Genomic DNA, 20,807 nt, shown 5'->3' with positions numbered 1-20,807 from the left:
GCGCGGCGGCGAGGCTCGCCTCGGCCTTCAGTGTGTTTGAGCGCATCGTGGCCCTCCGTGGTTTGTGTCGGCTGCAGATATAACAGATGTATGCCATTTCATCCATTGAGCCATCAGTTCAAAGAACCCGTGGCCAGGTCCGGCGCCTCTTTTTCGGTATTAATATATATATTTTAAGTGCAATTCAAATTGTTCTAAGTAAGGTGCCTTATGTCATGTGAGTGTCATTTGAAGCATTCAGGCATGAACGAGTAAATCACCACGAGGCCTGGGGCTGTGCGGTGGGAGGAATTCAGAGCCTTCTGACGTGATTTATTCCAGACAATCCCATGAATAGCCTGTTTATCCAAGCAGTAATACTGAAGTACTTCAGACCTCCGCAGTTTCTGGCCCTTAGTTTTCAAAGGTAAAACAAAGCATATAGCACCTTTTGTTGGCATCTGCTGTAGTGTGTAATGGATCAGGGATTTTATATTCCATTTAAAGTGCTATAATAAACATTGCCCCTTTATCACATAAAGAATTTTCATCACTCATTTAATATTTTTTTTTGACTCGTACTATTAAAAGCCCTAATCAGACATTTTGCTCAAAGCCACCATTTTCAAAGACTTATTCTAGTGCTCAGCTGCCAGAGAAAAATTACAGTGACAAAAACGCAACTTTTGCTTTCCTTCAAGTGATGCTCATTCAGTCTCTTGTTCTTGCTGTAACCATTTAAGCATATTTTGCACAGGGAGCACAGACAGGTGAAGAGGTCAAATAGCTTCCCACTAATTCACCCTACTGAAAAACCAAAATACAGAAGAACACTGGCAACCAACGAGCCATATAATTCAAAAACTGCATTAGAGATCTCCCTCAAGGGCCTATTCTTCGCTGCTGCAGGAAACTGTTCACTTTTTCCTTGCAAGAAATTTGCATTATTTTCCTACCTTGAGTGTTAGAGGCAGTATTAAAGTGCAGAACACACATCACAAACAAAATCAGCAATGCAGGATCAGTGGTAGGTGTGTAGAACTGGTTTTCAACATTTTTAAAAGTAATTTTAAGAGCAATAGGGAAGCTACTATGGCACTAGGCTGTACTGAATATGATAAGTAGAATTTGGCCATTAAATTTGCTCTTAAATAAGGAAGCCATTTCCAAAATGCCATAACTGCTTTTAGTTTCTTATTTAAATTTTAACAATTGAATGTAGTAGTGTAACTTCCTGCCAGTAGTCTTCCTGCCAGGCTTGGATATTAAGGGCCTGCACCCCTGATGGTGAGGCATTTCTGCCCTTTTGTTGCAAAGTTCATTTGGCCCAAGGGATTGTAAATACCTGTATTAAACAAGAGAGGTTTACCTGTGGTGTCACACGAAATACCATAATACATGGCAATACTTAAACTGTAATAGATTAACAAACAAGAAGACACAGAAGACACAGTAGTAATACACATTTTTCTTTATAATGTATATTAATATTTCCATTATGACCACATAAGTAGCTTCATTTTATGCAGACACTTTCCTAGACCTTAAACTGAGAAATTAAGTTCTCTGCTTTAGTCCTGTTCACTAAATGAGGACCAAGGCCTGAGAGGATTGAACCCAATTTAGTTTGTATATTACTTTTGTGTGGATGCTATGATCTGTGCAGATCTTCACAGTCAAGAAGAGAATCTTTTTTTAAACTACTGCTCGATTCTTCTGAAGTCAATCAAGTTCTTCAGGTACATATCATGTACTATAATAGCAGTAACATCACAGTGAAGACAGCTTAAGCAGTCGTTAGCAAGTAGTGCAGAAAATGAAGACATTTGTTTTGCTGAATACACCTTTCAGTAACAAAGGTACATAATTATTTTCTTAGGTACACAAGATATTTATTCCTTGCATGAATGTAACTAGCTCACTCCAATTAATGGTCTTTCAGTACTTCTAAGCTTTGATTTTTTTTCTTTAAAACTTTCCAATTCTTTGCCATATGTGCTACAACCACTGAAGGGTAGAAATACCTTCTCTTCCAACAGCACGTAAACTGTAATTCCAGAGGTGGAAGGAATTTTTTTTTATTTTTTTTATTTTTTTTTTGCATTTGACATCATACAGATGCAGAATTAAGATCTTCACTTCCATAAAAGCTTCACTAAACCATATGACAGCACTGGTTTGAGCAATAATGTCATTCAGGCACAATTTCAATTTGTGAAATCACTTTAATTCTGTTCTTCATTCATTTGCTTGGTAATGAATTTGTTTTACAGGAAGCATTTGTTAGCATCGGAACCTGGAGCATAAGTGAGTTTTGTATAGCAAATTAATCTAATTTGAACAATGAGACTAATTGAGAAACAACACCAACATCTAGCAGGTTTTGTATTTACTAATTATTTTAAAAATCTGTCTCATATTCCAAACAAATTCACTTTTGCTCTGTGGCCATAAAATACTTTTCTTGTAATTTCTAGTACATTAGCAGTCCTAATCACCAAAGACATCACCAAAGGGAACTTAAGCTCTTTGGGTTTATATGGACCACTTACACAATTGTGCCAGCAGCAGTATCTTCCAGATTGATCCATGCATGCTGAAACATCAGATGAAAATAAATCCGATCCAAGAGCACTTTCTACAAGTACTACATATAAAAACCATGGCAGTCCAAAACTGTGAAGGCAGAACAGCAGATTATTGGAATGCTTATTTCTCCAGTTAACCCACCACTGTGAAGGAAAGTAACTACTCCTCATGGCTTTAGATGGGGCCAGAGGCAGATCCATGAATTTAATCTAAAGTTCTTGATCTCTGATCTTCTACGCCAAAGCATAAAAAGAAAAAAAGTGCCTAAGCATCTCAGATTTTTATTTATGCTAACATCTAATGCCAAACAGCATGTTTCTTTAGACAGAACAGAGGAAGATGAGCATGTTTATAGCCATCTTCTCCTTAATATAAAGCATAGGCCAAGGAAAATATAGCCTAGACTAGAGTACCTTTGAAGTGTAACAGACAAGAAGCTGAGCAAGTTCCTCCTGGTTGAGAAAATAAGCTTCTGTTTTATTTCCATCCCAGCTCTCTAAACATGAAGAAAAGAGGGACTCAGTTAACAGCTTCCTACAAAGTAGCTGTGTAATTGCCTCAGGTGTAGACAATTTTCTAGTGAATCATGCATGAATGCTCTTGGCCAATAAGTATCAAAACTAAGATCTAAAAATCAACTCTCACAGAAATAAATGCAATTTATGTTCTAATTACTGCCACTAAGGGACTGGATTGCACCCTTTATAGTACCAATTTAATCAAAAATTGAAATGAGGAAATATAACTATTACAGGAAAATACAAAGTTGTTTTTCTGACACTGAGTGACTGTTTAATTCACTGCTTGGCTTATTAGCTCACACTTAGGACTTCAGAAAGCCGTTTTGAGAAAGGAACTTTCATTGGCTCTGTCTCGCTCTGTCACCTTCTGAGTCATGGTCATATCTGTAGTCATGGATAACAGGTACTTAAAGGGTAGCAAAGTCAATTACAGAATTCTATTTCTTTGCTTAGGCACTTAAACTAGGTGCATATTCATATTCACTCCACATGACAGTTTTCCAGCACTAATCAGAACTTTTACTAAATTTTAAACTAAATTTTGCATTTTTAATGTCTCATACATGGGTATCTACACATGGATCCAATGGCAGAGCATGCAGACCACTAAAATGTCTACTATTACAGATGTTATCACTGTTCCTAACACATTTAATATTCTGTCCATTTCAATACTTAGATTTCATTTATTTGAGTTGTTTTCAAAATGTAGCAAGCAATATCCTCTAATAGTATATTTTGAATTACGTTATGCGATCTGACTTTTGCAATAGAAAATCTTTCCTTTTTTTCTCTCATATCTAAGAATATTGCTAAAATAACATTTGTCTTACAGACAAGATGCTGCTGATTCAGTAGAACTGGACATGGTGAAACCCTATCTCAAATCCTGCTGATCTCCCACATACAAGATTTAGACCCATAGTAGTAGACTAATGAAGAGTAAAGCTGCTGTGGTAATGAGGAATTGAAATCCTATCATAAGCTGCCTACCATATAAATGCAAAAGAAAAAAAAAGGGGGGTTCCTTTAGTAGAGCAAACTGTGGAAGATTATCTAATTACTAATTTTTTAGATGCAAGTTAACCATGGCCAAAAGTATGATAGGAACCAATAAAGCAGAGATGAATTAGCATCCAAGGATATTTCTTGCAATTAATGAACTTCCTAGATGTAGCTTAGACATTTACCTGAAGTTGAGCTGATTCGTTCTTTAAGCTTCAAAGCATAATAGATGTATTTTCTCCAATAGTAGCTAAAACACATTTTACCTTGGGCACCAAAACAAAGTTGTTTTAATGCAGACATGAATCTCACTTAAACTGTCACTTTGAAAGCTATCATTTTTTGACCTGTAAGTAACAGACTATCCAGGGGAGAATTAAATATCTTTAGCTGATACTAAAATGTTTCAACTTATCAACTAATTGTTTTACCCACTTATTCATATACTTAAAATTTTTCAAACCACTGGAGGATTATCTGGGGGGAAAAAAAGCATTTGTAAAAATTAACAAATACAGTTTTTTTTCATCCTGTTAGAACATCTAATATTGAAGACAGTTTTTTCCACCCTGTAGCAGTGATTTAGCATCTATTGTAAAAGAAAGCATGACTCTTTAGAAGCTGAAAAAAAAATAATAAATCAAAGATTATATGAAAAAATACCCCTTTTATCATTGCAGTACTTCTGAGGTATCACGTATCATTGTAAAGAAATCATCTCACTCCCAGTGAGTTCAGAAACACGCACTGAAAAAAAAGTCAGTGCTTTCAGAAAGCATTAAAATTAAATATTAACAACTGGTCACACTGGAAGCTCTTTGAGATGTGTTAATTCATAGCAAGTCACATTTTTTCTTGACACGTGGTGTACTATCTTAACTCAATGAATATTCATTAGAATCTACAGTCCTCTGCTCTTTATTCCACTGCATTAAACATCCTCTTTTTCCCCCCCCCACAAGATCTAAGGAGAAACAAGATAACCTGCTTCTTCTGTTGGCTAAAATCATGGACAGATTATATACAGTATTACATTAGCAGAAACAAATCATTAACAAAGGACTGACTGTAGAAGTCCTACAATTGCTGCAGTTGCATTTTGTTCTTTTAATGGGATGAATTCCCAAAATATAATTGCAAAACAAGCTTATAGACCAACATTACTGTGATGCTTTGTTATGGCAAAAAGAAATGCCTGTTTTTGTTGTGGCAGCATGATCTTACACTGAAGAGAATTGCCAAAAATTTGTCAGCCCTACTCAGTTTAGTGAGCTTTGGCAATCTTGTTGAACTACATTGCAAAAGAGGTTGAGTTTAGGGAAACAACAGCTTCAGCAACTGATAGATTACAGACTGAGCATATGATTTGTGCCTCCTTTGACTTTCCAGTTTTATCATGATGTATAGCAAATAGAACTTGGGCTGACTTCAGAGGTTTGCTGTTCAGAGAATTTTCTAATGACCTATCATTTGTGCGCATGTCTTCCCAACTTGCTAAGGTCAGTATGCCTGAGGAAAGGAAAAATGACAGGATCTATGGCTAAAGGAGAAAACTTTTGGCCTAAAGCTGCAGAATTTCATTTGAAAGCCATCTATATAAATGCAAAAAAGACACGCAGCCTGATTATTCCTGCACACTTGACAGTGACTAAAGGCAAGAAGGCCTTCAGGTACATAGTGAATAATAAATGACCCTTCATGGTGCGTGTCAAAGGAATGGAAAGAGCAGCATCTCAATTCATGTACATTTTTTAGTAATAACATGAGGCTTTGTGCTAACTGAGATTTTGGCCTACAGCATCTACTATGGAAAATTATAGTTCCAACACCTACAAGATGCTCATGCATTTTTTTGTCCAGTGTCCTCACACTACCACCAAACTTTTTCCACTGAAAATGAAAGAAATCAGATTAAATTTCCAAAAAGCACTCCTCTATAGTATTAAAAAAAAAGAGTACTGCATTGCTTCTAACTTCTAACTGTATGAAGTGTTATAATCAGACCCTATGGTACATACCCAGGTAGGTTACTGTTACTGATCCGTATCCTGCTCCAGTGGAATCGGCAGAATTTATTTTAAAACTAACATGTGTCAGTCATGCAGAGATAAGCAACTGATGCAGTAGACAGTCAAGCAAGGAACAGTACCGTAGTTGTCACAAGCAGATGAACATGTGTAGAACTTGTAGAGAAAGGAACTAATTAATAGTGTTGCTGCTTCCTTAAGGCAATCATGGTAAGCAAGCAGATCACATCTTCACCTCATATGTTCTCTCAAAGAGCTACTTCCAGTAGCTTTCTACACCAGTACTGTGCAACACTTAGGGTCTTCAAGTGAAAACACTTATTCCACATGGTTTCTGATGCTTGACAAGTGGTAAGGTAAGTCTTCATGCTCCCTCCCCATTCTACACTTTTAAATACCTCTGGTTTGGAAGGGAGACATGTTCTTGACCTTAATGTCTTGAAGATGATTTGAGTATGAGACAAATTAGTGCTAAATAACAGACACTGTGATGACTGTATTTAGGTAGTGGGAAATTTGGAGCTTTCAGCTAAATACATTAATTCAGTATTCACCTAGCAATTTTGAAGCTGTTGGGAAAAAAAAAAAACCTTAATTGAACTAGACAGAGAAAAGGTCACCAAAAAAGAAACAACAGTTCAAACAAAGAGTCATATCTCCTTATGGATAGCCTAGGTAAGCTAGACAACTCAAAACCATAAATAAAATAAACTGGAAGCAAGGGAAAGAACAGAAAGCAACTTGACTCAGCTCAGAAGACTGTAATCACCACTTTAAAAACAACCAAATAATCCCTTTTCATTTTGTGCTATCATGCCATTTTAACTCTCTCAAACTAGAGATTCGCACATCTATTTCTTTTTCTTCTCATAGGGATTGATTTGCTGTTTCAGCATGGTCAATTAAAAATGTGCTTTACAAATTAAACAATTTTACAGAAAATAACGCAAAATGCTTTGTATCTCCTATGATGAAGACCTGCCATTTCATTGCAGCAAATTCCATTTTCCTGGTCATCTCTGATGATGGAAGAGCCTCCTAGCAGCAACCTGTATTAGCTGTCACAGCAGAGTCCATCAGCTCTATCACAGCATTCCAGGCTGCAGTGGTACCCACCTGTGATTATTTACTAAGTGTTCTCAAGTGCTTTGAATAAATACTCCTTCCCTATATAGGATCTGGTAGTTTTTCTTACTTGTATTTTTTCCCCCTCTGTACACATAGGAAGAGAGTTCCACGCTGGACAATACAGAAAACGTAATGTTCAAATATAATTCCTCCATCAACACTCTACACCCTTTCAGCTACATCTGTCCCACAAGACAAAAATATAACTCATTGTATCAACCTATTTTGTGTCTTTGCTATCTAAGTGCTAGGCTGCAGCTTTGTATTGTTTCTCTTCAAGACAGATGACACTACCCAGGGGCACTTTGTTGATGTGACAGCTGCTTGAAAAACCTTAGATCAATGTTTCAGACACCACAGACAGGGGAATAACTTCTTAGATGTATCTTGTTCCTTCAATATTACAGTCAACTGTGGCCCCTGCCAAGTGACATACAATACCAAAGTTCCAAATTACATGCAAACAAAAAAAAAAAAAAATCCCTAGGGAAGACTTCAAGACAATCTGAAATCATTTTGGTTCTGAAAGACCATTTTATCCTCTGATAAACAAGAGAAACCTCAGTACCAGCAGAGGCAGAGCCCCAGCACCCACCTCTCCCCACAAAAGGTGACACTCCATTAAATGCACATGAAATATATATGACCACTCAAATTAAAGGAAAAATGCACATACATTTACGTTTGTGAGAAGTGACTCATGCTGCCATCTACCTCTCTTAAAAAGAACTGATGTGAAAATAACAAAGAGGGTCTTCTGGATACAGTCAATCTCCAAGTACCTACTCTTTGCTGCAGGGTCAAGAAGCAGAGAAGATAGAATAAATATTCTGGGACAGCTATAAAACCCAAAGCATGTAGGAAAACATCTTTAGTATAATAATAATAAAATATAAATGTATTTTATACATGGATACATTCCTTAGAAATCTAGAGGTACTCTCATAGAAAAATAAAACAAAAACCAACCACAAATTCAAATGGCTAAAATTTAGCCAAACATTCTTTGACTTACAAAAGAGATCTTTCACCTGTGGCCCAATAAAACTCAACAAATGGAACATATGCTACAGTAACATATTTTTGTTTTTCCAAGGAAAAAACAATATAACTACATTGGGAATGATACAAATAATGATCCTGCACTACTCGTTCAATGTACTGGTTCACAACCATATGCCATATGAATAAATGCATCAAATTCTGGTGTAAACGATGGTATCACAACAAAGAATAATTAATATCCATATATGCTGATATCTATTAGTATTCTACTAATTTGCTCAGAGGCTTTAGTAATATTCATTTTCCTTAACAATAAATTTATATCACAAATATATATGAAGAAACTCATTTTAAATGGATTTCTACCTCATTAAGTTCTTCTTAATGAGTCTGGGGATAGAGCTTTAGAATAAATGAACAGAAGGTATTTTAAATAAAATCAGTGAAGTTTAAATAAAAATAGCTCACACTTAACAGTACCCTACAGCTAACAAATGAGCTAGTTTACGCACCAGCCACCTAGTGTGATTTCATCATTTTTATAAAGGTTTGCTTTTGAAAGCAACCTCACAGAACACTGATGCCAAAGAGCATATTTTAATACAACTTTTGTGCAACAATGGCTATTAATGAGAACACATTGCCTCTTGCTGTGCAACGGTTAACTGCACTAAGCTTGTCTAATGACTATGGCCAAATAATAAAATTTAGTTTCTTACTATACTACTTTTTTTTTTTTTTTTAAATGTGGCTCTGAAAATGAAATCTTAGGTCTTTCACAGGAACTCTGAGAAGCTGAGTTCTGCACCAGCCCACGCTACCTCTATCAGAACTCACAAGAGTGAGGAGGGCAAAAGTCATCTACTCAGTGAGTCAGGACACAGAGTCAGATACCTGAGTGATCACAGAAGCAACAGCTGCAATACTTTAACTTCTCTTCAGATCTTAATTCTGATCCCTGGCTATACAAGTGTCCTTTGTTTAACTGTGTTATTTGTTTTTCCCTCTGCTTCCAAACAGTGTCACTAAGAAAAAAGCCCTCTGATGTGAAACCTCAGTAAGTGGAATCCAAGCACCGCAGTTTGTAATGCAGCAACAAGCAGTCCTCCCACTGCTCATTACTGGGCTTTAGCCTTCATGCAGAAACCAAACAGTACGCTATTCCACAGCATGTAATAACACTCCCCCACTAGAAAATAAGCTAAGCAGCATTTTTCTCACCCAAACAAGCCAACCAACCGACCAGCTTCCAGAACAGTAGGGTGGTTTTTTTTGTTTTTTGTTTTTCTTTTCTTTTTTTAATTATTAAAAAAAAAGTACGAGCTGTTAAAACGCTTTCTGTCCTAAAGCTACAGCCTCTGCACGTGGCTACCTGCCTCTCCGCAGAAACCACTGCCGGACCACAGCTCCTCACACACGCCAATGAGCCGGTACCCAGGCGCTGGGCTTTGTAACGCCCCAGCCGAGACGCCTAAGCACCTCACAGCAGCCACTGCTCCCATTAACCCGGAAAAGCAAAGCGCGCTGCACCGTGACCCCGCCGCCGCCCCGCCCGTGCTCCGCGCCCGCCCCCACGCCGCTCCCTCCCGCGTGCTCTCAGTCCCATGGCGGCGGCGCGGCCGGTGCTGGCTCGGGCCTTACTGCAGCAGTGCCTGTTCGCTCGGCTGCAGGTGAAGCCGCCCGAGTACGGTGCGGAGGCTGAGTGGGAAGAGGTAACGTCCAGCGCGGCCGCCTTGCTGGGCGCGGTTTCGTCCCCTCCCTTAGCAGGGGGGCGGGCATGGCTGGGGGCGCAGGGCAGAGCCTGGGGCTGCGTGGCTGCGGCCCGTTGGGCTTTGCGGATGGTACGGCAAAGGGACGGCGCTGCCCGCTGATTCTTACCGCAGATGGGAAGACCGATACGCGATCCTCGTGGTAACTCCCGTCAGGCTTCACTTCTGCCTTCTAGCGTCTGCAAAAATCTGTAATTAGTTCTTATATTCATTCTATAGGAGTTTTCAGTGTTTTTTTTCAGCCTGCCTGAGCGATAGGCGCACAGCTGCTGCCCCTCCCTGCGGGGTGAGTGGGAGAAGCGGCAGGTCAGAACGGAGGGAGATCGCTGCCAGTTACCATCATGGGCAAAACAGCTTTCACTCGGAGAATTTATATTTGTTTATTCTCAGTTAAATGTTTACTTAGTTTGAGTATTGAAAGGAAAAAAAATACTTAAATGTGTGGGAAAGATAGTCCTCCCTCTTCAGCAGGCTAAACTTCAAGCACTGGCTGTCATCTGCACTCCTGAGTACACCCCTACCCCCATGCTGTCACCCCAGGTCACACTGCCAAGACCGGGGTACAGCCGACTGTAATCCACACAAGGCTTATCTCCTGCTCTTCCTCTTTTCCTGCCTATCAGAACAAGGCCTCCCAGGCTACAGGCCACGTAGGAGAATAGCAGCTTCTCCACAACATACCTTCTACTCCTCCCATGTTCTCTCTATGGGCTTTCTGCCCTCTCCTAAATATGCTTTCACAGGGGTGCCACAGCTGCTGGCTGTCTGTTAAACTACCCAAACAGAGGCACATGTTTCAGTTTTTACATATAAAAAGTCAATCTGTTAGAAGGTACTTATGCTGTGTAGATCTCATACTTGAAGATTTAAATATCTTAACCAAAATTGTTGGAAAAGTAGTGGATAACATTGAGGAAATCACCATGAAGTTTGTTCAGTGTGAGCAGCAGGTATTTTTCAGACATGAAGCTTAACTGGTCCTTACAAATCTTTCCTGGATATCAGGGCTTATAAAGAGAAATCTATTGTAACAAGAGCTAATCACCCTGCAGCGCAAAAAAAAAAAGTAATAAAGTAAAAAAAAAAAATGTTTCTTTAGTCTTTAATGGCTTTCATTAGAGGTCATTAAAAAGCATCATTGCTTCTGATGCTTTCTTGTAGGATAATGCTACTCTGTGTACCAATGAAAAATAAAGAAATATAGGCATGATAAATAAAGAAACTTATTTATATAAATCAGTGTGGGTGTTCTGACCTGTAACAGCTAAAAAGTAGGTCCTCACCTTGAGAAACTTCTAGTGAGCCATAAATTGTGCATCATGTAGGTGGCTTTGAAGAGCTTCTGAGCTTTAAGAGACCCCTGCAGGTACTTTGGGAACTCTGGAGTGGATGTTCTTTATCAGGAAAAAGGCTAGAAGTGTACTTTTTGTATGAGTCACTACTCTTCATTATGTTTTCACAACTGTAGCTTTATGACCTTTTGAGGATTACTAGGTCTTGTTTATGCAGAAATGTTGGCGAGATAGGATCCATTAAAAGTTTCTGTATACACAAAATACTTTGAAGGAAAAAAAGGAACTCTGTTTAAATCTAGGGGTAAATACAATGAGATTGAGTATTTCAAACTATAAGAGAAAAGAAATATCTACACTTAATGCAATGAAAACTGTCTCTCCCATACCTTATTTCTCTTGATTTATCTTCTGGTTAAGATACCAAATAGGGTATATATACCTGGTACAGGTATATATATACATATATATATATATACACACACACCTGGTACAGGTTGTTCTGTGACCCATAGTAGATTATGGAATTTCTCTTTGATGCAGCAGAATGGGTGAAACATGAATAACGTTTCTCACTGTTCAGTGAGCCTGAATGAAGATGTCAAAGAATAATTATATACGTTAGTTCCACAAACTTGCTTCCTACAGGTTACAAAGCATTTCTGTTTTCATTACCAGTTGCATTACATTTTCCAGAAGAAAAAAAAAACCAACCAAAACATGCTGAGATAACATTTTGTGGAATATATTTAGGTTTTGCTAATGGAATCCTGCATAGTTCAGATGAATGTATTTTGTAAAGAGAGTAGAAGGAGGACTTAGTTGTTTATTCTGCAGAGGAGCTAAAAAGCAATGTCCAGAAGCAGTGTGGCTAGGGCTTGCTGTATGGCCTGGGGGACTGGGTACTTCAGCCCTTTGTGATGCAGGTGTGCCTGCTCTGATGATTACTTAGGACAGTTGTACAATAAAAGCCAGTGTTGCAGAGTAACTTGATTTGCTGCTTTATTTATGTAGGCTTTTTACTGATAAAAAGAAATCCACACAGCACAGCTGCCTGCTTTTCATTATGTAAGTTCTTTCCAGTGACTGTTTGCTTGTCAGCATGTTGCATTTGTAACTTCATTATTTGCGTTATTTTGCTTGACGTTTCCTGGGCTAAATGTAGCTCTGATCATCTAGGACACCTGAAATACCTGTGTAAGACCTGGGGACTGACATGCATTACCATTAGGGTAGCTCCTTAAATTCAGTTTTAAGTCTCCTACTCAGTTAAGAAAATTGAAAAGAAAAAAAAAGTAACATATAACAGGTTGAGGCTGAAACATGATTGAACATGTTGTAAATAAGTGTTCAAATATAGTTCTCAATCACAGTTGAAACCATGAGTTTCAACTTGGGAAACTAATCGCCATAACATAGCTTCTAAACATTCTAGAATATAATAAACATATGTATAATCAATGGATATTAAGATGCTATAACCACAAAAAGAACAAGAGAGTTAGGCAAAGTAGACTAAAATAACAAGAGAGAATAAATGGAAAGCTTACCCATATGCTAGGCTCACCTACAAAAAACAAAAACAAACAAACAAAAAAAAAAAACCAAAAAAAACAACAACAAAAAAAAACAACAGAAGAGGGGATCTCCAAACAAGATCCATCAAGATCCATCCCCACTGGTAGCCAGCTCTTAAATAGATCTAGGAGGGATGGAGCCAAGCTCCAGCCCTTCCGGCAGCACAGGTGAATTGCCTTCACCTGTGCTCCTCTGGCTGACTCATGGCTCGCCTCAGGTGATCAATCAGAGGTTCAGGCTGTGACTCAGCAGTTCCTGTACAGCATACAATAAAAACAGAAACATTCTCAGCATTTACTTGCCTTTGAATTCAGATTTTTGCATTTCATATTTATTTGCTGTGAAACACTGTACAGTAACTGTTGAGTCATGGTCTGAACCACTGATTGAGCACCTGGGGAAAGGACTTGGTCAGGCATGGGAGCACAGGTGAAGGTAATTCAGCTGTGTGACTGGAAGAGGTGGAGCCTGGCTGCACCCCTCTTAGACCCCATTTAAGGGCTGACCCCCACTGGGGAAGGGTCTCTGCAGATTTCTTTTTGGTGAAGTTTGTTCTGTGAGCCTGGATCTTTCTGGATGGATGAGCACCTTTACTTTTCTTTTGTGATACTGTTTCATTTATAATAGTCTCTTTGCTGTTCTATTCCTGTGTTGCCCTTCTGCTATGTTAATCTTTCTGAGTGTAACAGATGTTGAAGCTGATACGTATCAAATTTTGTGACAGAAAAATTGTATTTTGAATTAAACACCAAATCTTGCGAGAGGCTGAAAAACTTTGTTAGTTAATGCAATAGCTAATAATGATGATTTTTAGTTATCTGTTCTTAAAGTCTTAAATTTGACTTTCTTTCCTTTTTTCTCTTTTTAAATGAGCATTCTGCAGAATATTGTTACTTCTGTATGTAAAAATATTCAAAAACTTTCGGAAGTCTCAAGATTGGAGTAGTAGTTATCTGGGGGGTGTGCAGTATAGCATAATTGTTTTTTTCTAAGTTAGTGTTTGTATACATGTAGTGTGAATGTGTTTGACCAACTTAATAATTTTTATTAATAGATATGTGTGCATTATTCTTTATTAACATCCTGATGCTAGTCTGGTTCTGGAACTAATATTTAGCTAAGTAAGTAAGACTGTCTATCCTTTAGCAGCTTTTATTTCTTTCTGTCATTTGAATAGAGCCTTTGAAATGCTATTTGAAATGCCATTATGCCAATGCGTTTAGGGCATGAAATGTATTACACTGTTTATGAAATATGACAATCATTTGGGAATGGAAACCTGTGTAGTATTTTGTGGTGGTCAGAATGAGTTTTGTAAGGAGCAGTTTATAGCTTCTGAAAGAATCTCAGCATGTGACATTTTGGCTGTGAAGAGCATTCCTTTTTTCCATATGTTGGTAACTAGAAAAATAATTACAAAGATATAGCTCTCCTTACTCATTGCATTGAGTGTTTTGTTCAGTCTCCACAATAACAAAAGAATGAAATCTCATGTGTATAGTTTTTTTTCTTTACTAAAAGCCTCTATCTTATAAAGAAAAGAATAAGTAAAAAAGGAAAGGAAAAGACAAAGGGTTGTGGTTTTGTGTGTTTTTTGTTGTTTATTTTAAAAAATACTCATATATCTTATGTTTTTGTTTTTAAAACATTGAAAGTAAAGAATCCTTCCTGCTCCGATCTAATTAGCATCTCTTTGGTAGCATTTCATATTTTCTCTGTGCTGATGTTAATTTTCCTTCTAACAGGGATGGAAGGGTGATTATTCTTAACAAAACAGCAGTGACAGGGTATGATTTTTTTATTGTCAAGCTGTGTGTGCTTTCTATTTTTTCCTGAAGAGGTTAAATCATTGACATATACTTGAACATGAGACAGCATTCCTGTTGGTTGTGTAGCCAAATAGCTTTATTTTCTTAATAAAGCACAGGTTGTTGCACACGTATTCTTTGTGAACTAAGCCAGAGAGAAAAAAGAGTTAAAAGGAATTGTTTTATGCTTTCTTGTTACTGCAGACCTAATCCTTTCCTCAAATGGACAGTTCTTTCTAGTGGTCTCTTAAATTGCTAAGGAAGTGGCATATCCTTTACCCCACACAAATCAAGGGAAAAGTCAAACTTTGTCAAAGAGGTTTCACTGATGGATAACATTTTTGATAACTTTCTAGTATTCTGAACAACTTTCATAACTGGTCATCATATTTAAATTGGTTGTCACATCTAAATGTTTAATTAACTGTTTTGTTAGAATTATCCTTCACTAGTTTATTTTTAACATCAAAATATAATTCCGTTCATTGACAAATCCCATGGCATTTGACATTTCATAGTTGTAAATAAAGCTAAGTTTCATACTGTATGTATGCAAACTATATGTAAATTATTTGATCTGTAATAACAGTAATACTGTGCATGGTATGTTACAACAAAGTGTGGCTTCACATGCAGCTAACAAATTGGCTTTATTGCATGGTAGCAGCACCGTGCAGGTAATCAGTTGATATCTCATAAACTTCCGTAAGTAAATTTGAAATCTGAAGCTATATGGAATAAGTAAAACTAATCTTGGGAATTTTGTCATTGTAGTTTTGTCCCTTTCTGTATCAGTTTTAAGGATAAACCTGCATGGTAGACAGTGAGAAAAATTGATATTGTTTTCTCTAATCTTTTGTAGATCCAGAGAGGACTTGTTATCTACATATGCTTCTTCAAAGGTGCTGATGAGGATCTTATTCCAAAGATTGGTATGATATAGTCTGTATGAATTCTTGTATTGTTTCAAAAAGAACTAAATGGTAGTGGCAGAAAAGGCAACAATCATTTAAATGAGAAGGCAAAAAAATCATCAAATAGCATCATTCCCAACTAATCAGGTGGTTGAAATAACAGCTTGATTAGTTTGTTTCATTTGACAGCTGTCCTTATCTCTTCTGACTGTCAGTTCATGATTCACGTGTTACAAGATCTGTTCACATTGAAAGTTCATGATGAAAACACTCTAGGAAACAAAGTGGTGCACCTATTAATGGATGTATTACAAGTATCAAGCAGCATCTTCAGTCAAGGACAGAATTGAACTTAGAGAAGATGGTTTGCAGATAATTCATGGCTTTATTTAAGAAGTATTTTCATTTTGATCTCCCTACATGTGCTGGATGTTTAAAATTATAGCCAGTAGAGGGAGTTGGCTGGATAACTGGTGTCCTTCCCATCTCATACTACATATCGTTAGCCTTTCTGAATCAGTAGTAATAACAGCATTATCTGTAGTTCACTTGTTCTTCTTCACATGCACTTTTAACATTTACATTCATGTGGAACTGATGCTCCGAATAAGGTCAAACTCCAGTGATTTCTGTCTGCCTTCTTCTAGGGTAGTTTTAGCTTTTGTTGTTGCAGTTGGTTGGCTGCTTGCTTTGTTTTGTTAGTTTCTTTTACTTTGATTTAACTTCTTGTGCCTCTTTTCCTCTATCACTAGCAGTGGATCACTTGGGGAATTCAGTGATGTGTTCCACATAAAAGTGCCCTGTTTCTGTGGGTTGCTGATAGCGGCAGTTTCACAAAAGGTCATGTAACAATAGTCTGTTTCAAGCCGCATGCTGGGACAAGCAAAAAGGCCTAGCAATGTGCAAGCACAGGTGTTATTGAAAATACTGAAAATAGCTCTTGTTCTTCAAGGGCACGGTCTTCCTGTGATGCTAAACTAAGATTAAATCTTTGGTTATATTTAAAACAGCATGAAATGAAAATCTTGTGCTTGTGAGAGTTTTATGAGACTCAAGAATAATCACTTTTTCAGCTTTGTGGCAGCTGGAATAGGCTGGAAAAAGAAAGTTCTGTTTGCTATTAGGAGATTTATCTGCTGTCATCTTCCCAAGTATCTGTTTAATGGAATATTTTTGTTCTTAATATGTTTTGATGCTGTTTAAGTTAGTGTGTTTTTTATGGGTTTAGAGAGATGACTAGTATTCTCCTAGCTTTTAAGGAGTTGGAGGAAATTTTGGGGGAAGCATTTGATTGTTATAGAAACACTAGAAAATGTTATCAAACACAACATTTCTATCTGTAAGTTTGCACATAGCATTTAATGGACCAAATTGCATCTCTGACCTACCTGCTTACATTCCTTCTCAAAAGGCAGGCTGACACCTGCATGTCTTTGAGAGGGAGACTAAAGGGTTCTTACTCTGAGACCAAACTGCTGAGCCTAGGGTTCAGCAGTTTGCCTAGGCTTCAGCTGGATCAGTTCATTGTTGGATACTGCTGCCATCTATTCTGACCATAAAGAGAAGAAAGTCAGGACAGAAGTGTCTCCCAGTGTATTGAAGATGGCCTTATTTCATACAATGTAAGCTCCTGTGTAAATGTTGCCTGAGTATCAGGTAATTACTTCAGGGTCACTGGTTAGATCCTGGATTCCTCTGGGGAGCTCCAACTAGAATAAGCTGCAGGATTTCAAAGAGCAAACCATTGTCCCACCCACTGTAACTCTTTAGACATTCTACATTGATATGAATATCCTTTGCATTCTTCACAATACTCTGAAATCTTAACTGGATAATAGTATTTAATGACCGTCTGTGTTTTGTTTTGGTAACAGTCAGCTTTTTTTGCTTGAGTGACTAGTCTTACCTTAAAGTATCTTGTGGAATCTCGAATATTGTTTTATAATGGTATACTAGTTTTATAATGGTACATTAATTTTTATTTTATTTGCAGTCAATGTGCTGTTGAATGTTAAATTAAGTGAAAATGAAAATGGAGAGTACGTATCTGTCCTTGATTTACCAGGCAATGTGCTCATCATACCACAAGCTACACTGGGTGGTAAACTGAAAGGAAGAAAGATGCAGTACCATGCAAACATTGAAAAAGAAAAGGGAATGGAACTTTATTCTCAGTTTGTGACTTTGTGTGAAAAGCAACTGGCTGCCAATGCCAAATGCATGGAAGCAGGTGTTCTTGTTAAACATGGCACATATGGAAACAGGCAGGTGTTAAAGCTGGATACAAATGGACCTTACACTCATCTAGTTGAATTCTGAAAAAATAAATACTATCACAGTTACAATACTGGCTGTCTTTTTTCTTTTCTAAGCATTAATATATTTAAATGATCTGGGAAGAACAATATAAGAAGGACATGCACTCATCTGTGCTGGTTTTATTAATCTCATTAAATAGAAGAATGCCTTAGACTGCTTTGCAATAATGAGCATGTGTTTTGTGAACATATTCATCTGAAATATTCTTAAAATTGATCCAATTAATGTCTCATTTGGATGGGGTTTTTTGCCTGAATTTTAGTAGTAGGGTAGTGCATACAGTTGTTACTTCAAAATAATTACAGAAGTATTACATAAGTTGTAGTAAAGTACACTTAAGGAAGTGAAGATTATGGAATAAAAAAGAGAGAATCACAGGGGTTGGATGAGACCTCTGAAGATCATCTAGTCTTATCTCTCTGCTAAAGCAGGTTCCTTAGAGTAGGTTGCACCAGAAAGCATCCAGGTGGATTTTGAATATATCCAGAGAAGAAGACTGCATAACTTCTCTGGGCAGCCTGCTCCAGTGCTCTGTCACTCTCAAAGTTAAGAAGGTTTTATTGTCATTTAGAAGCTGCTGTGTTCCAGTTTGTGCCCATTGCCCTCTCTCTTGTCTTTTGGCACCACTAAGAGCCTGGAGGAATGCTGTAGATTTTTTTTTTTTTTTACCTGATTTCTTGGGTCAGACACTTAGTTATTGTCTTTGTTTTTCATCTATTGAATACTATCTAGCTCATAAAGATACTGAAAGCAAAAATTCATTGAATTTTTAGCCTCTCAGATGGTGGCTACTAAGTAACAAAGGCTTTTCTTCTCATCCAGTATGTGTAGAGATAGGCCTTTCAGATGTACTGGAACTGAACATACCCTATGCAGGCACTGTGAGAAGAAATAGTGAGATACATCCAGAAACTGGAATGGAGGCAGAACCACTGTATTGCTTTGTGGAAGTTTGCACTCAGAATGTCCTCAGGTGTGTTTCGATGGGCTGCTTGCTATAATTTGTCCTATGTCCTTGTTACCTTTGTCTTGTTGTCCATACAGTTCTTTTCTAACAGGGCCCTAGGAAAAGGATTGGAATACTAAAATGTAGACATAACAAAAATTGTATGATGTATACTGCAATCTCATTGTTCTATCTGCCTGTATTATTTCCTTTTGACTCTTTATCTACTGGATCTGAAGCAGACTAGCTTTTATTTCTTATATTCGCAGTGTTAGCACATTTGGGGTCTCAGTTCCAACCTCCTATGCAGTACTCACCTCCTATGCAGTACTATGATCAACATTACTAACAGGCAGTGTTAAGAAGAAAGTGGGGAAAATCTGTGTTGTAAGGCAGTGAGAACAAAACATTACAATGTGGCAAATTGAAAACTGGTTCAAGTACATTCAACCTGAGTCAAGTTTCTCCTTTGTTGCTGTATAATTGTTCTATCAAGTCACTAATTTTAAAGGTTTAAAAGTGAAATTAGACAATTATTTGCTTTTCAGTAATTATCCAGGATTCAATTTTTAAAAGATAAATTATTTTGGAAAAGATGTAAAACTTCATGCTTAGTGTTCATGCCAGCCTGTGCAATCTTAAATTGTGGTATTTACAAATATTCTATCATTAACTTTATTTTTAATAAAATATAACTGTCTAATTTGCAAATTATACTGAGGATCATATTCTTTAGGTACAAAGCTCATAGTTTTGGTAAGAGTAATAGTATTTTTCACATTAACATAGTTTATGGTTAGTAACTATGAAATACTTAAGGACATTGATAATTCCAACTGTCAAGAATTCATAGTTGAAAATATCTACTCACATAAATGACCTAGAAATATTAGCTGGGTTCCAAACAAGATATTTATTAATACTAACAGATAAAATGGGTTTTCTTTTTAGAGACATTTTAAATAAAATTGTTTGGATATGAGTAACTAATACTATTTTGTAATGATTTTTCTGCTTGAGAAAACCAATTTTATTTCTTCTATTGTGGGCCAAATCCTAAAAGGTGCTGAGTAACACTGCTTCTCACTGACTGTACGGGAATAACAGTTATACAATTTCTTTCAAGAATTGATCCTTTGAGCTAAAACACAAAGTCTGCAGAACAGTGTCTTTTTTTGTCTCCAGAAAGATCTTTAGCAGCCTCACAATTCATTCTCTATACTTCAAGGACTACATAAACCCTGAGAGGAATGAACTTGAAAATATTTAGTGAATAACAGACTTCAGACCAAATTCCATTTTGAACTGATGTCTCATATAAAGTATATAAATGTTTCTGTATTTCAGTAGTTCTTAGGAGATGACAGAAATCTTGAGTTTCTGTTATAAGGTGGCATCTTTGTGTATTGTCTGCCAGTTTCTGATTTATTGTATCTCTCCTGGGACACTGATTTCTGCCATCTTCTGCCACAGCAATTGGCAGCTTGCTGTATGATGTGCCCTTTGTACTGCTTTATGTCTACTATTGATTCATGATCCATTTACTAAAATAAGCTATTTCTAAATGTGATGGACCATACTGATGGAGGAATTGATTAAAATTATTTTTAAGCCAAATGCTCACTTCTTTCTGACATGAGTATATGATTTAAACAGATGACATGGCATTGCTTTAGTTTTTGTTCTATGACTATGCGAAAGCTCAAATAACTCTGCTGTTCTATACTTAGACAATATCAGTTCTCTATGATGTTTAATATTCCACACTTCCTTGAATTAAACAATGAAATGAGTAATCATTATAGTATTCTACTGTGGCCTCCAATTCTATCATCACAGAGGAACTATTCTGACAGGTTTTTATGACCTTGTTTGCAGTGTGCACACTCAATATGGATAAAGTGAGTGTGCATGAACTGTGGACTGT

At 37.2% G+C, this 20,807-nt stretch overlaps 1 protein-coding gene and 1 long non-coding RNA gene across 4 annotated transcripts; one reads left to right on the top strand and one right to left on the bottom strand.

The window, feature by feature from the left end:
• Positions 1-83: 83 nt before the first annotated feature.
• On the bottom strand, positions 84-11,949 carry LOC122157857. The gene is made up of 3 exons (XR_006168034.1): positions 11,803-11,949; positions 10,133-10,202; positions 84-7,669 (listed from the first exon to the last, which is right to left on the bottom strand). It is a non-coding gene; the product is annotated as an uncharacterized LOC122157857 (long non-coding RNA).
• On the top strand, positions 9,839-17,962 carry DTD2 (D-aminoacyl-tRNA deacylase 2). 3 transcript variants are annotated; one of them, XM_042814050.1, is made up of 3 exons: positions 9,839-9,966; positions 15,564-15,633; positions 17,681-17,962. In XM_042814050.1, exons 1-3 carry the CDS (start codon positions 9,859-9,861, stop codon positions 17,932-17,934), a joined length of 432 nt encoding a protein of 143 aa, XP_042669984.1. In that variant the 5' UTR covers positions 9,839-9,858; the 3' UTR covers positions 17,935-17,962. The 3 variants fall into 3 exon arrangements, with proteins under 3 accessions (XP_042669984.1, XP_042669983.1, XP_042669985.1); XM_042814049.1 differs by having other exon boundaries at positions 17,609-17,962; XM_042814051.1 differs by lacking the exon at positions 9,839-9,966 and adding an exon at positions 13,394-13,496 and having other exon boundaries at positions 17,609-17,962.
• Positions 17,963-20,807: the final 2,845 nt, after the last annotated feature.

Source organism: Centrocercus urophasianus, unplaced genomic scaffold (assembly GCF_019232065.1).
Source record: "Centrocercus urophasianus isolate 14NV4802_14NV808 unplaced genomic scaffold, USGS_Curo_1.0 seq_14, whole genome shotgun sequence".
NCBI lineage: Eukaryota > Metazoa > Chordata > Aves > Galliformes > Phasianidae > Centrocercus > Centrocercus urophasianus.
The sequence above is the reverse complement of the archived record's forward strand: the minus strand, read 5'-3'. Positions and strand labels throughout refer to the sequence as shown.

What these genes read in the sequence shown, in the direction of transcription:
- DTD2 (XM_042814049.1), top strand. Translation starts at nt 9,859, where the DNA reads ATGGCGGCGGCGCGGCCGGTGCTGGCTCGGGCCTTACTGCAGCAGTGC. An exon ending in CGGAGGCTGAGTGGGAAGAG is followed by an intron (nt 9,967 to 15,563) that starts GTAACGTCCAGC and finishes AATCTTTTGTAG; the next exon opens with ATCCAGAGAGGACTTGTTAT. An exon ending in GGATCTTATTCCAAAGATTG is followed by an intron (nt 15,634 to 17,608) that starts GTATGATATAGT and finishes TTTTATTTGCAG; the next exon opens with TCAATGTGCTGTTGAATGTT.